Raw genomic sequence first — 17,144 nt, forward strand, 5'->3', positions numbered from 1 at the left:
ATATTTCAGTTGATTTGTAGAAATGTATTTGGAAGTTCTTTAACTTTCTTTCACTTTGAAAATGTGGAGTTGGTTGTGTAAGAATCTAATTGAATCCCTTTTTATTTTATTTTTTTACATTCCCCATTTTGCTGCCTTAAAATGTTCAAGGGAGTGTAGACTTTCTATAGGCACTGTATATACGGCGCAATAGTACATGGTTGTGTGTAGGGAGATTTTGTGTGCGCGCCGTGGACTTATTCAGGAATGCGGTGTGTAGGTTGTTAGACGGCTCTTGTGCGAGCTGTGTACCCACTTAAGACGCTTTTTTTTAAAGCTCTGTTGTCATTTCTTTATTTTTCAAATTTTCTCTTCGGTAAACTCCTTGCCTCTCTTCCCTCCTGTCAGACGACTACTACTACTAAGACGGTGAAAAAGATGCCAAAGAAGAAGACTACCACCACAGCTATAGCCAGCAACAACGGCGAGTCCCAATGATACCTGTATCTGCTGTCCCGATCTACACCCTACTGTACGCTACTACACACACAGACACAGCCAAGGACCTCTGGACAGTCACTCTTGCCAGTTAAGCGCAACTCACAGGTTTAGTTCTACTATATATGCCCAGCTTAATTTCAACTCACAGGTTTAGTTTTATATATATATATATATGGCCAGCTTCATGTCAACAGCACTTTTTATTTGACCTGCTGCTTACATTTTAGGTTGTATAGTCATTGACATCAGTGTATGTAAGTGCATGTTTTGTTTGAGGTAATGGCAGTGATGGCCTGTTAACTGAACTGAAAATGTCGCTTCCTTCCTCCTGTACTGTTTACAGCCTTCTCTGTGTTGAGTCTATCCAAGGCCTCACACTGGATTGACTTAATCCTCTTGGGCCCTTTGGGAGCATAGGGCATCCACCATGTCTCTTCAACTCACTCACTGTGCGAGGGCTTTTGCGTCTTGCCAGGAGATTCCTGCTGGATTATTGGAGACGCATTCTTTCTCAGGATCAGCTTACCCTGCCTGAGTCCTTATGTTATCCATAGTGAAGGGAAATGCTAAACTGGCCTTAGATCAGTGTTTTAAGGGCAGCATTCCAATCAGTATGTTATCTACTCTCTATTGGAAGGTAGTTTGAGGCTGCCATGTAGGGGAATGTACTATAGTGGACTAGGCATGTCTGGAGGAGAGAGCAGGGAGGCCAGGGAAGAGAGGAGAGAGAGAGGGGGCTGCGAAAGACTTGTGGACCGGACAGACTAGCTCTGCTCAACATGTCCCTACTACAGAGATCAGTCTCACCTCTGTCTATAGGGCCAGGCCCCTATCCCCTTTGGGAAGTCTGTCTGTACGTGGAGGTGGTATTGTCGTCTCTGAAAAGCGGACATTCTGGGAGCACTTAGGTCTCGAACTGTGTTAAGCCCATGCCAAGGTTTCTCATATCATATAACTCTGCTGTTGTGGAGCAGTAGTGCCCATCGAGACTGATTAAACACTTGGTCAGGCGCTGGCAGAGCGACGACTAGATCGGTGTGTTCCCCCTCTCCGTTCCGCTACCTCTGAACAACTCCACCCATCCTCACTCTGTGCAGAACAGCAAGTCCAGCAGAAAGACGCACAGATTCAGGCGTCATTACCTTTTTTGTGAGTGTTGTCTGTGCATTGGTGTGTGTTTTTGGAACATGACCACACCTCTGTTTTTTCCCCTTCCTCTCTGTTGACCCAACTGCATAGAGCCAGAATGCCATTTAGCATTCTATGACCACTTATAATCACAAACATTTATTTGATTCATTTAAAACTCAATACAACCACACGTTGATAATGCGTTTAAAATCATTGAGGATGACAAAGTTAACGGTCCTATTAAATGACTCAAATGTACAGACAGTACATAGTAGGCCTATGCTACACAGTAGACCTGGGCATACTTGGGTTAAAGATAAATACATTTCTTTAAAAAAAAAACTTGTATAGTGCTTTTCAAAGCATCTCAAAGTGCATAACAAGTGAAACATTGAAATGATGGAGATTGAAAATTGCTGTTTTTTTGGGATGAAGTTGAGGCAATTTGGGCTGGAAAGTCATTGTAGGTTCAGAGGACAGAGGGCATCAACGGGACAGCCAAGGAGAAATGAAGACGGTCTGAAAATAAAAAAAAAACGGGCCCAGAGCTCTACAACAGCGCACCACCTGCTTTTCTGAATGGTCAGTCACTCTATTGGAGTCAGGAATGTAGCGCCCGCCTGAGTGAGGCTACTGCTGCTGAAAAGCCACTACATCTTAGCAGTGGTTAGGAGCATTCCCTCAACAGTCCCTGAATTTCCTCTGCTACCTCTGGCTACAGAATGCAGTCCTTGCTGTAATACTTCCAAACGGATCAAACAAAAAGCCGGATTATTTTCAATCCAGACAAACCGCTAGCTATCAAGCCAAAAGATAGACTTTTCATCACAATCCTGCAACTCTGAGAGTCAAGACCACAGGACATAGAGCAGTCAAAACCCACAAAATAAATACAAAAATTCAGAGCTCTTTGCCTAGGCTACATTATGATGCCATGGCAACCACAGAACCGATAAGCATAATCATCATAATATTATAACCATCAATGTCTTACACTGCAGCGCTTAGCCTAGCTATACTCTCCTGTGTCTTACGTACAAACTTTTTAATTGAATTGTGTTAGACTTGTGCTTTCGGGTTATTTTTTGTTTACTCTAAATTGGCGGACACACAGGACGTGGGGACGTTAGCGTTAGCGGTGTCAGGGTGGTGTTGTACCCTATTAGGAAGACTTTCAGGCTGTCTGGCTCTTACCTGGGTGAGCACCCCAGTCTGACTAGTGAAATATCTGAGGGATCAACTACTATCGTAGTCCTAAATTGTCACACTAGGTGTTGTCAACTATTGTAGATTATATGACTTACGTCACACACTACTTGTATCCAAATAGGTTAGTTATCCATGACTGATATCTCTATTTCTGGGCCCGTATCCACAAAGTGTCTCTCCGAGTAGGAGTGCTGATCTAGGATCACGACTCTACCTGTCCGTATAATCATATCAAGGAATCAAATCTGAAGGGCCTAGATCTGCACTCCCACACTGAGACGCTTTAAGGACACGGGGCCCAGATGTCTGTTAATCTAGGGTCTCGATCATATCATAGTTTCTCTGAACCATAAGGAGAGCAGCTAAACTAGCATATCCTCGTCCTCTGACAGTAGCCACCTCAAACATGGTGGAAACTGGCTTACCCCTGTTAGATAGATGTAAGGATACTGTGGATAAATGATCTTCCAGTAGTGTCTAAAGCTGTTAAAATGATGTGCCCTGCTAGTGTTTTACTTAAAATAAAAATATACATACATACATGCATGCATGACATACATACATACATAGAATACAGGTGTTTTTATTTTACTAGTCTTCTTTAGGGCATCTAATCAATGCCCTTGATTAGTCCTTGTCTGAAGTCTAACCCTAACCATGTCCCTACCCTCAGACACTTCTTGTCAATCTCCCCTGGATACTGTGGTTGAGTGCAAAGGATTGCATGGGATTAGCTAAAAAACAATGTGATAAGAGCACCATCTAGCTTCCTTGTAGGTTAGGTTGAGTTTCCACCATGTTGTGCTTTGTCTTACACCCATCTGATCCTCTCATATCTAGGAGTGTGTTGGGTTAATTGGAACATAAGGAGTTGATTTTTGGACTGGGCGTGCTTTATGGGTTCCTTTTTGCTTTGGGTAGGTTTTATTTGGAGTTACCTTTAATGAGTCTAAATTGAAAGCATGAGACTACTGCACTTGTGTGTTGCTGCTGTCTGCAGCGTGACACTAATTTGAACCAGTAGTGGGGGACATACTCCAACTGTTTTAGAGATACTGAAGTGTTTGAAGTTACTTACATGTGTATATACTATGTAAAAGTAATTTTCTGATTGTATAAAATAGCTTGCTTGCCTTACACTTCATGAATACATAGATTTTTCTTTTTTTGCTTTTTAAGACTTGATTTTGTATTTTTCTTTTGGGGTTTTAAAATTAAATCATATTGGATTTCCTTAAGAGGAGGCACCTCAACCCCTCTGTAAAATCTTATGCTGTGAAGAGTGCTACTTGTGTTTTTTATTTTTTATCTCTTCTCGATTTTTCTGTCTCAAGAAGAGGCATTTTAATTTGTCAGTGAACGACCAATAACAGTTTATTTCCTTGTCCCAGTCCTGTAGGAATTTGCTCAGAATGGGAATTTCTCAGTCTGGTATTCCAAAAATGTTGTGTTTTGGTAATGTCCAAACTGAATTCATGTAGCCCCAAGCTGTCTTTTACAATGTCTGCTCCGCCCTTTCTATCAGGCTGGCTGCATATTCCACGAAGGCAATTCGATTGTGTACTTTTTTCAATTCTGTTTTAATTTGCTGCAGTTTGCACTGAAGAAAAGATGGCACACCCTATTGAATGCTTTCTAGTTGTCATGACAACATTACTTGACATTTTAATGTTAATTTCATTTTTTTGATATTTATTTTTGTGTGGAATCAGTATTATTGTGTACAGGAAGTCTCATTGTGAGAATATTCTGGATATTAATATTGTTTGTGCCAACTATCAATACTCCACTGTAATTAAGGATGACAGTCATGTACCAATAACTGCTACTAATAAAGAAAACATATTACACTCCTTATCTATCTTGTGTTTTCTATTATTTTACCTTATTGCCAATAATTCCAAAAAAAGGATTCTATTTAAAAAGGTATTTATATGTAACATTTTGGGTAACTTCCAAATGTAGAAATATGAGTTATAGATCAAATCAAATTTATTTAAATAGCCCTTCTTACATCAGCTGATATCTCAAAGTGCTGTACAGAAACCCAGCCTAAAACCCCAAACAGCAAGCAATGCAGGTGTAGAAGCACGTGTAGATCTGTCATTCTCTTTGAAAGCAAGTCTACGAAGTGGTAGATCTGTCCTATGTGTGCTTTTTCTATGCTTCCCATTAAGTTATGTTTTTACATCTTTTACTTTCAGTTTTGTACACCAGCTGAAAATATATTTTTGGTTATAATTCGCAGCAGTTTAGATGGTATAATGATTCTTTACAATGTCACAAACTGAAATCAGGTTAACTATTTTAGCAACCAGGAAATGGAGATGTCTGCATATTGCAGCTTGTTTAATGTTACTTTCATCCTTCTTTAAAGATCACCTTTAAATCTTGGAATGCATGAGGTGAACTGCGCTCATGAATCTGCGTTTTGTTTCTTCTGGTGCTCATTAATAACAAATGCAGAGACCATTACTGAAGCCCAAACGAGAGTTGTCTTTGGGGTGTGGTTTAATGTGGGTGTTTCTTGGGTGCGTCTTTGCCATTCAATCACCAGCAAACAAGGACAGTAGTGAGTAACTTAGTGACAGTGAGAAACTAAGCTAGTTTTGCTATGGAGAGAAGGTTTGAAGCGCAGGACGCCTCCCCTCCTGACTGACTAGCCATCTCAAGATCTGCTAATTCCATTCTAATATAGTACCAGTCAAAAGTTTGGACACACCTACTCATTCAAGAGTTTTTACATTGTAAAATAATAGTGAAGAGAGAAATTATAAATAACACATGGAATCATGTAGTAACCAAGAAAGTGTTTAAAAAGAATCCAAATATATTTTAGATTATTTGAAGTAGCCACCCTTTGCCTTGACAGCTTTGCACACTCTTGGCATTCTCTCAACCAGCTTCACCTGGAATGATTTTCCAACAGTCTTGAGGGAGTTCCCACTTATGCTGAGCACTTGTTGGTTACTTTTCCTTCACTCTGCGGTCCAACTCCTCTCAAACCATCTCAATTGGGTTGAGGTTGGGTGGTTGTAGAGGCCAGGTCATCTGATGCAGCACTCCATCACACTCCTTCTTGGTCAAATATCCCTTATACAGCCTGGAGGTGTGTTGGATCAATATCCTGTTGAAAAACAAATGATAGTCCCTTCTAAGCCCAAACCAGATGGGATGTCATATCGCTGCTGGATGCTGTGGTAGCCATGCTGGTTAAGTGTGCCTTAAATTCTAAATAAATCACTGACAGTGTCACCAGCAAAGCACCATCACACCTCTTCCTCCATACTTCACGGTGGGAACCACACATGCAGAGATCATCCGTTCGCCTACTCTGCATCTCACAAGGACACTGTGGTTGGGCTCCTCAGACCAAAGGACATATTTCCACCGGTCTAATGACCATTGCTCGTGTTTCTTGGCCCAAGCAAGTCTTTTCTTATTATTGGTGTCCTTTTAGTAGTGGTTTCTTTACCGTAATTTGACCATGAAAGCCTGATCCAAGCAGTCTCTGAATAGTTGATGTCTGTTACTTGAACACTGTGAGCATTTATTTGGGCTGCTATCTGAGGCTTGTAACTCTAATGACGTAATCATCTGCAGCGGAGGTAACTCTGGGTCTTGCTTTCCTGTGGCATTTGTCATGAGTGACAGATCATAGCGCTTGATGGTTTTTGCGACTACACTTGAAGAAACTTTGAAAGTTCTTCAAATTTTCCGGATTGACTGACCTTCATGTCTTAAAGTAATGATGGACTGTGGTTTCTCTTTGCTTATTTGAACTGTTCTTGCCATAATATGGACTTGGTCTTTTACCAAATAGGGCTATCTTCTGTATACCACCCCTACCTTGTCACAACACAACTGATTGGATCAAATGCATTAAGAAGGAAAGAAATTGCACAAATTAACTTTTAACAAGGCACACCTGTTAATTGGTTGAGAGAATGCCGAGAGTGCAAAGCTGTCATGAAGGCAAAGGGTGGCTACTTTGAAGAATCTAAAATATATGTTTAACACTTTTTTGTTTACTACATGATTCCATGTGTTATTTCATAGTTTTGATGTCTTCACTATTATTCTACAATGAAGAAAATAGTCAAATAAAGAAAAACCCTTGAATGAGTAGGTGTCTCCCAACTTTTGACTGGTTTTCTATATGCACAACATGTAAAGTGTTGCGTTCATGAGCTGAAATAGATCCCAAAAAATGTAATGCGCACAAAAAGCTTATTTCTCTCAAATTTTGTGTACACATTTATTTACAACCCTGTTAGTGAGTATTTCTCCTTTGCCAAGATAATTCATCCACCTGACAGATGTGGCATATCAAGCAGCTGATTAAACAGCATGATCATTACACAGGTGCACCTTGTGCTGGGGACAATAGCTGATGTTCTGAAAGAGCTGCAAAATCTGGACCCCTACAAATCAGCCGGGCTAGACAATCTGGACCCTCTCATTCTAAAATGATCTGCCGAAATTGTTGCAACCCCTATTACTAGCCTGTTCAACCTCTCTTTCGTATCATCTGAGATTCCCAAAGATTGGAAAGTAGCCGCGGTCATCCCGCTCTTCAAATGGGGAGACACTCTAGACCCAAACTGCTACAGACCTATATCTATCCTACCCTGCCTTCATAAGGTCTTCGAAAGCCAAGTTAAACAGATTACCGACCATTTCAAATCCCACCGTACCTTCTCCGCTATGCAATCTGGTTTCAGAGCTGGTCATGGATGCATCTCAGCCACGCTCAAGGTCCTAAACAATATCATAACCGCCATCGATAAGAGACAATACTGTGCAGCCGTATTCATCGACCTGGCCAAGTCTTTCGACTCCATCAATCACCACATTCTTATCGGCAGACTCAACAGCCGTGGTTTCACAAATGATTGCCTCGCCTGGTTCACCAACTACTTCTCTGATAGAGTTCAGTGTGTCAAATTGGAGGGCCTGTTGTCCAGACCTCTGGCAGTCTCTATGGGGGTGCCACAGGGTTCAATTTTTGGGCCAACTCTCATCTCTGTATACATCAATGATGTCGCTCTTGCTGCTGGTGATTCTCTGATCCACCTCTACGCAGACGACACCATTCTGTATACTTCTGGCCCTTCTTTGGACAGTGTTAACTAACCTCCAGACGAGCTTCAATGCCATACAACTCTCCTTTTGTGGCCTCCACAACTGCTCTTAAATGCAAGTAAAACTAAATGCATGCTCTAAAACCGATCGCTGCCTGCACCTGCCCGCCCATCCAGCATCACTACTCTGGACGGTTCTGACTTAGAATATGTGGACAACTACAAATACCTAGGTGTTTGGTTAGACTGTAAACTCTCCTTCCAGACTCACATTAAACATCTCCAATCCAAAATTAAATCTAGAATCGGCTTCCTATTTCACAACAAAGCATCCTTCACTCATGCTGCCAAACATACCCTCTTAAAACTGACCATCCTACCGATCCTCGACTTCGGCGATGTCATTTACAAATAGTCTCCAGCACTCTACTCAACAAATTGGATGCAGTCTATCATAGTGCCATCCGTTTTGTCACCAAAGCCCCATATACTACCCACCACTGCGACCTGTATGCTCTCGTTGGCTGGCCTTCGCTTCATACTCGTCGCCAAACCCACTGGCTTCAGGTCATCTACAAGTCTTTGCTAGGTAAAGCCCCACCTTATCTCAGCTCACTGGTCACCATAGCAGCACCCACCCGTAGCACACGTTCCAGCAAGTATATCTCACTGGTCACCCCCAAAGCCAATTCCTCCTTTGGCCGCCTTTCCTTCCAGTTCTCTGCTGCCAATGACTGGATTGAACTGTAAAGATCACTGAAGCTGGAGACACATATCTCCCTCACTAGCTTTAAGCAACAGCTATCAGAGCAGCTCACAGATCACTGCACCTGTACATAGTCCATCTGTAAGTAGCCCATCCAACTACGTCATCCCCATACTGTATTTATCTTGCTCCTTTGCACCCCAGTATCTCTACTTGCACATTCATCTTCTGCACATCTACCATTCCATAGTTTAATTGCTATACTGTAATTACTTCGCCACCATGGCCTATTTATTGCCTTACCTCCCTTATTTTACCTCATTTGCACACAATGTATATAGACTTTTTTCCTACTGTATTATTGACTGTATGTTTGTTTAACCCTAGCTTTTTCACCGGTTAGCTAATCTCAGCCTAATTCGCTAGTCTTAGATATGTTGCATTACTTCTTCCAGTCTTTGCCTGCCCTTGAACTGTCTAGCTATTTAGAAAAGTTGATTCTTGTTGGCTTGCCTATATGTCCTTTCAACTTGCCATAGACCAGCTGGGGAGACAACCCTACCAAATAAAGCAGCATTTGGTGATATTTGCACCTGCTTGGTGGAATCTCCAGGTTTGCATAATATCAAATCAAATGTATTTATATAGCCCTTCTTACATCAGCTGATATCTCAAAGTGCTGTACAGAAACCCAGCCTAAAACCCCAAACAGCAAGCAATGCAGGTGTAGAAGCACGGTGGCTAGGAAAAACTCCCTAGAAAGGTCAAAACCTAGGAAGAAACCTAGAGAGGAACCAGGCTATGAGGGGTGGCCAGTCCTCTTCTGGCTGTGCCGGGTGGAGATTATAACAGCACATGGCCTAGATGTTCAAATGTTCATAAATGACCAGCATGGTCAAACAATAATAATCATAGAGTTGTTGAGGGTGCATCAAGTCAGTAACACAAGAGTAAGTGTCAGTTGGCTTTTTCATAGCCGATCTTTGAGAGTATCTCTACCGCTCCTGCTGTCTCTAGAGAGTTGAAAACAGCAGGTCTGGGACAGGTAGCATGTCCAGTGAATAGGTCAGTAATATACAAATGCATAAGAATATTATAGTCGTTATTTGGACAGATACAGCGTACTAGTTCGTACTACAAGCTATCAAGTTAGCTTTATCAATACGCATAGCTAGTTAGATACAAATAAGTGTTAGCGACTTACCGGTGATAAAGTGCTTCGAACACAGATACAGTATCTCACAAAAGTGAGTACACCCCTCACATTTTTGTAAATATTTGAGTATATCTTTTCATGTGACAACACTGAAGAAATGACACTTTGCTACAATGTAAAGTAGTGAGTGTACAGCTTGTATAACAGTGTAAATTTGCTGTCCCCTCAAAATAACACAACACACAGCCATTAATGTCTAAACCCCCTGAGTACACTTAGGGGTGTACTCACTTTTGTTGCCAGCGGTTTAGACATTAATGGCTGTGTGTTGAGTTATTTTGAGGGGACAGCAAATTTACACTGTTATACAAGCTGTACACTCACTACTTTACATTGTATCAAAGTGTAATTTCTTCAGTGTTGTCACATGAAAAGATATACTCAAATATTTACAAAAATGTGAGGAGTGTACTCACTTTTGTGAGATACTGTAAATGAATCGTGTAACTGGAGCTCACTGCTTTCCATCATCATTGCGGTGTAATAGCCTGAAACCATGAAGTTCGTCTAACAAAATGATACACAACAACTTTTCGGCATCTTAAAAGCAGGGTTAACTAGCTAGTTGAAGAAAGTCTGTTGGAATCATCTCGTTGGCTGATAATCGTGACATACATTCAATGCGACAGTCTCTGTTCATGGTAACATTTTTACGTTTAGACTAAGTGTTTTTAGGTATGATGTAGTTTGTTGATTTAAGACATCGTGGAAGTATGGTAAAAATGACCAACCAAAATGTTTATTATAATTTTAAAAAATACTGCCGTCGTTGTCGGGTTATGAGTAAAGTAGGCAATTTAACATAGTAGTAACGGGAGTACCCTTTGGCCGTACCCTCCTCGGGGTACGTTAAGCCATGCCTCGCCGTGTGTATCTATTGGAAACAACAAGCTGTGGTCTGTGGTTAATCAAAATCTTTGGTATCATAGTTAGCTAACTGGCTAGCTAACTACTCACCACACACCGGACACAGCAATCATGTCGAACGTTTGTTGTATGTAATCCATTCCATGCCATCTTGCGCAATATTGTTGAATGCATTAGAAGTTTGCACCAACTTTATGGAAGCCCATTTGAGTGCGTTGCAGACTTGACAACATGTCCACAATACATGGCAGCTGGGGACAGACGGCAATTTATTGTCTCTAGGCAATTGGACATCATTAGCAAATGTGGGCATGTAAATAATCCACACCCAACCCATCCATACCCAAATCTTGTTTTGGACAAGACTGAATTTATGGAACAAATTATCGTATTTACACTTTGTAGTAATGTTGAAATTATAATTTATGTTTCAGACTTATATCGATGCTACATAGGGCGTTTATAATCAGAGATGTTGTTTCTAGGAAGCAGTTCCATTTTAAAAATAATCTTCAGTTTTCAACCTTAATAAATGAATATGCAGCATGTATGAAGATTTTAGTTATCCAATAGGTCGTGGAAAGTATTTAGTTAATTTTTTATTTACATTTTATTAGGATCCCCATTAGCAGCAGCTACTCTTCCTGGGGTCCACACAAAACATGAAACATGACATAATAGAGAACATTAATAGACAAGAACAGCTCAAGAACAGAACTACATACATTTAAAAATGGCACACATAGCTACATATCAATACATCCAGTGCATTTGAAAATAATTCAGACCACTTCCCTTTTTCAACATTTTGTTACGTTACAGCCTTATTCTAATATTGATTAAATCATTTTTTCCCCTCATCAATCTACACACAATACCCCATAATGACAAAGCAAAAACAGGTTTTTAGAAAAGTTTGCACATTTATTACAAATATCAGAAATACCTTAATTACATAAGTATTCAGACCCTTTGCTATGAGACTCGAAATTGAGCTCAGGCGCATCCTATTTCCATTGATCATCCTTGAGATGTTTCTACAACTTGATTGGAGTCGATTTTGAAAGGCACACACCTGTCTATATAAGGTCCCACAGTTGACAGTGCATGTCAGAGCAAAAACCAAGCCATGAGGTCGAAGTAATTGTCCGTTGAGCTCCGAGACAGGATTGTGTTGAGGCACAGATCTGGGGAAGGGTACCAAAACATTTCTGCAGCATTTAAGTTCCCCAAGAACACAGTGGCCTCCGTCATTCTTAAATGTAAGAAGTTTGGAACCACCAAGACTCCTCCTAGAGCTGGCCGCCTGACCAAACTGAGCAATCGGGGGAGAAGGGCCTTTGTCAGGGAGGTGACCAAGAACCCGATGGTTACTCTGACAGAGCTCCAGAGTTTCTCTGAGGAAATGGGAGAACCTTCCAGAAGGACAAACATCTCCGCAGGACTCCACCAATCACGCCTTTATGGTAGAGTGGCCAGATGGAAGCCACATGACAGCCCGCTTGGAGTTTGCCAAAAGTCACCTAAAGGACTCTCAGACCATGAGAAACAAGATTCTCTGGTCTGATGAAACTAAGATTGAACTCTTTGGCCTGAATGTCAAGCGTTACATCTGGAGAAAACCTGGCACTATCCCTATGGTGAAACATGGTGGTGGCACCTTCATGCTGTGGGAATGTTTTTTCAGCAGCAGGGACTGGGAGACTAATCAGAATCGAGGGAAAGATGAACGGAGCAAAGTACAGAGAGATCCTTGATGAAAACCTGCTCCAGGGCGCTCAGGACCTCAGACTCTGGACAACGACCCTAAGCACACAGCCAAGACAACGCAGGAGTGGCTTCAGGACAAGTCTCTGATTGTCCTTGAGTGGCCCAGCCAGAGCCCGGACTTGAACCTGATCGAACATCTGTGGAGAGACCTGATAGTAGCTGTGCAGCAACGCACCCCATCCAACCTGACAGAGCTTGAGAGAATCTGTAGAGATGAATGGGAAAAACACCCCAAATACAGGTGTGCCAAGCTTGTAGCGTCATACCCAAGAAGACACTAATCGGTGTCAAAGGTGCTTCAACAAGTATTGAGTAAAGGGTCTGAATACTTATGTAAATGGAATATAAAACAGTTTTTGCTTTGTAATTATGGGGTACTGTGTGTAGATTCATGAGGGAAATATACAATTTAATCAATTTTAGTATAAGGCTGTAACGTAACAAAATGTGGAAATTGTCAAGGGGTCTGGATATTTTCCAAATGCACTGTAAGCCTACTTAGCATAATTGATGATATATGAGGGGTCACATGTCATTAGCTCTGTTAACCCTCATACTACTAACATACAGTAGTACCATACCATACCAGTCAAAAGTTTGGACACACCTACTCATTCAAGGGTTTTTCTTTATTTGACTATTTTCTACATTGTAGAATAATAGTGAAGACATCACAACTATGAAATAACACTTATGGAAGCATGTATTAACCAAAAAAGTGTTAGAAGAATCTCAAATATATTTTGATTTGTTTAAGTAGCCACCCTTTGCCTTCAAGACAGGTTTGCACACTCTTGGCATTCTCTCAACCAGCTTCATGAGGTAGTCACCTGGAATGCCTTCTTAAAAGTGAATTTGTGCAATTTCTTTCCTTTTTAATGCGTTTGAGCCAATCAGTTGTATTGTGACAAGGTAGGGGGGTATACAGAAGATAGCCTCATTTGGTAAAGGACCAAGTTCATATTATGGCAAGAACAGCTCAAATAAGCAAAGAGAAACAATAGTTTATCATTACTTTAAGACATAAAGGTCAGTCAATACATACATCGATTACCCACTGGGGTAATTTTGATCCGAAAAAGCAACTATAATAGTAAAATATCAACCTAGTTCTTATCAAAACATAATTCGACATTTATACAATGTTATCAAAAATAAATAAAGAAATAATTGTTATTTTTGCTAACGTCCAATGAATTTGCATATTCTCTGCACAACTCAATAAATAATAAGTTTGTCATGTGGTAAAAATGACTGCCGTTTAAAGGGGTGGTACACACACATTTGAAATATACTTGCCCATAAATATGGCTTAGTTTTCTTTTTTTTCTTAACACACAGCCACCATTAGCATCGCTGCTAGTGAAACAATGGGGAGTGGTAGGGCCTATGGCAGGATAGTTAAAAAAGAATGGCCAAATCCTCAGTCAATTCAAACCAAATGTTATATCAACCCAAATATCATAACAATTTGCACATATAGAATATTGGAAGAAATTACAGGAATTCTGGTATTTATATAACATTTCCTCTATAATATTTTTTTCTGAAGAATACACATCAATAACACACTATGTGTACATTTAGAGGGTAGCTAGTTTCTGTATTACAGTTTTACCAAGTATTCATACCACTGACAGACTTATGAGCGTTTTTGACTGCAACTACGCATAAATGTAAGGTAATTTAGGTTTTGTACACAGTCATACCTAGTTATAACCAGTTATAACTGTAGGCAAGTAAGTACATATGATGCTCCACCTCTGCAGGTGATCTGTCTATCTGGTCAAAATCACTCATACAGGTCCCCCACCACCCTTTGATAATATGTAGAACTTAATATTATATCTCCATAGAAACCTGGTTTCAAATAAATAATTTTAAATAATTGCCCTAGAAAAAACACTTTTCGGAGAATTCACACCAATACAGCTCTCTGTGTAGATTCAGAGTGTATCCGAGTTCTGTATTGCAGTTCTATCATTGGCAGACGTTTTATACCATTGGCAGATTGTACAAAAATAAGGTAATTTTGTTTTTTTACACAGTCATACAATACATGGTATAGAAAATCTTAGGCGAGTAAATTGGGAGCTATATATGTGCAAATGATCTGTCTATCTGGTCCAAATCACCGATACAGATCCTCTTCGACCCCCTGATGGTATGTATAGCTTGTTATTATGTCTCCAGAGAAACCAAGATTCAGGTAAAGGTCCTATCTATTAAATGACCCCAAAGGTCTTGAATTTTGTCTTTAAAAGTCTTTATTGATACAGAAACACTAAGCAATGACTTGGATTAAGAAGTAGTTGGCAAAGTCATGAATATTTTAAGAATTTTATATACCACCTTTGGGCTATGATCAAAAATATAACTCTGGGGTCAAAATAACCCCCGGTCAATAGTATTTGGATTATTAAACCTACCCTTTGGAATGACTTCGATAACAACAGTGGATCTATTTAGTTTTTAAGTGGAGATCTTGCGACAATCGTTCTCATGATAGCACATTGGTAATAGTCAGTGACAAATATCATTGCTAAGCTGGGCTTGGTTAAAACTCTGTATGAGAGACCAAAGGGTAGCTGTAGATGGACGAGTTCTCCAGTAGGGGTTGCTGCCCAGCCTATATTTATTAAAACATTTTAATAGTGGATATAACATTGAAGATCTGACATTGTTTTAAAGGTACAAATTCAACATATTTTATGCAAGGTTTGTCTATGTTGAAATTTGGTTACTATGATGACCGAATTACGTGGTTGAAAACAACAGATTACGTTGATTACTTTTTTCAAATCCAATGTGTTTTCCAAGTAGATTCCAAGGTAAAATACATTGACAAATTACGCTTACACGATTCAACCAGTTTGTGCCCAGTGGGCTATTTGTGTGAGTGTGTATGAAAGAGGAACTACAGTTGAAGTCAGAAGTTTACATACACTTAGGTTGGAGTCATTAAAACTCGTTTTTCAACCACTCCACAAATTTCTTGTTAACAAACTATATTTTTGGCAAGTCGGTTAGGACATCTACTTTGTGCATGACACAAGTAATTTTTCCAACAATTGTTTACAGACAGATTATTTCACTTATAATTCACTGTATCACAATTCCAGTGGGTCAGAAGTTTACATACAACAAGTTGACTGTGCCTTTAAACAGCTTGGAAAATTCCAGAAAATGATGTCATGGCTTTAGAAGCTTCTGATAGGCTAATTGACATAATTTGAGTCAATTGGAGGTGTACCGGTGGATGTATTTCAAGGCCTACCTTCAAACTCAGTGCCTCTTTGCTTGACATCATGGGAAAATCTAAAGAAATCAGCCAAAAAAGTCTGGTTCATCCTTGGGAGCAATTTCCAAATGCCTGAAGGTACCACGTTCATCTGTACAAACAATAGTACGCAAGTATAAACACCATGGACCACGCAGCCATCATATCACTCAGGAAGGAGACGTGTTCTGTCTCCTAGAGATGAACATACTTTGGTGCGAAAAGTGCAAATCAATCCCAGAACAACAGCAAAGGACCTTGTGAAGATGCTGGAGGAAACAGGTACAAAAGTATCTATATCCACAGTAAAACGAGTCCTATATCGACATAACCTGAAAGGCTGCTCAGCAAGGAAGAAGCCACTGCTCCAAAACCACCATAAAAAAGCCAGACTACGGTTTGCAACTGCACATGGGGAGAAAGATTGTATTTTTTGGAGAAATGGTCTCTAGTCTGATGAAACAAAAAATAGAACTGTTTGGCCATAATGACCATCGTTATGTTTGGAGGAAAAAGGGGGAGGCTTGCAAGCCGAAGAACACCATCCCAACCGTGAAGCACGGGGGTGGCAGCATCATGTTGTGGGGGTGCTTCGCTGCAGGAGGGCCTGGTGCGCTTCACAAAATAGATAGCATCATGAGACTGGAAAATTATGTGAATATATTGAAGCAACATCTCAAGAAATCAGTCAGGAAGTTAAAACTTGGTCGCAAATGGATCTTCCAAATGGACAATGGACAAAGCTGAAATAAATCACTCTCTCTACTATTATTCGGACATTTCACATTCTTACAATAAAGTGGTGATCCTAACTGACCTAAGACAGGGAATTTTTACTTGGATTAAATCTCAGGATTTGTGAAAAACTGAGTTCAAATGTAGTTGGCTAAAGTGCGTGTAAACTTCCGACTTCAACTGTACATAACAGCTCTACGATACAGTGGTTCTGCTCAAAATGATCTCATAGTTTAGGACCATTCGTAGTAGTGCAAACTCTTATAATATCATAAAAGAGTGAATGAGTGAAAATACAGTTCTGTACTGACTGAATCACCCAAGCCTCAGTTCCGGGGCACATCACTCAGTTTGTGGAGTGAACGCTGGGTGGCGTTCTGTGCTAATGGGAGAGAAAATGGAGATGAGTTGGAAGGGAAGTGATGTAGACTCTAGGTGGCGGTATATACCCTGGCATGTGCTATCCCCCATATCCACTATGTTGGACAAAGTCCCTAACAAGTGTCTGCTCTGGAATGATGAAACGAGTCCCCTCTCACAGTCTATTCTCTGTATTACCAGGAAGTTTGGATCAAGAACAGGGTAAATGGGTACTTTGTATGTTGCACCATCTTTTGTTTCTTAGTCTAACTAACCTTTACCTAAAAGATTTCTACTCCCAAAAAC

General features: G+C 40.4%; 1 protein-coding gene across 1 annotated transcript in view; it reads left to right on the forward strand.

Moving 5' to 3' along the window:
- The window catches only part of LOC106604925 (receptor expression-enhancing protein 2), a 46,312-nt gene extending 41,635 nt beyond the window's left edge, over window positions 1-4,677 (forward strand). The window contains exon 8 of the mRNA XM_014200065.2: window positions 388-4,677. Within this exon, the coding sequence (XP_014055540.2) occupies window positions 388-477 (90 nt within the window). The 3' untranslated portion in view covers window positions 478-4,677. The remainder of the gene's footprint in view (window positions 1-387) is intronic.
- Window positions 4,678-17,144: the final 12,467 nt, after the last annotated feature.

Source organism: Salmo salar, chromosome ssa05, assembly GCF_905237065.1.
Source record: "Salmo salar chromosome ssa05, Ssal_v3.1, whole genome shotgun sequence".
NCBI lineage: Eukaryota > Metazoa > Chordata > Actinopteri > Salmoniformes > Salmonidae > Salmo > Salmo salar.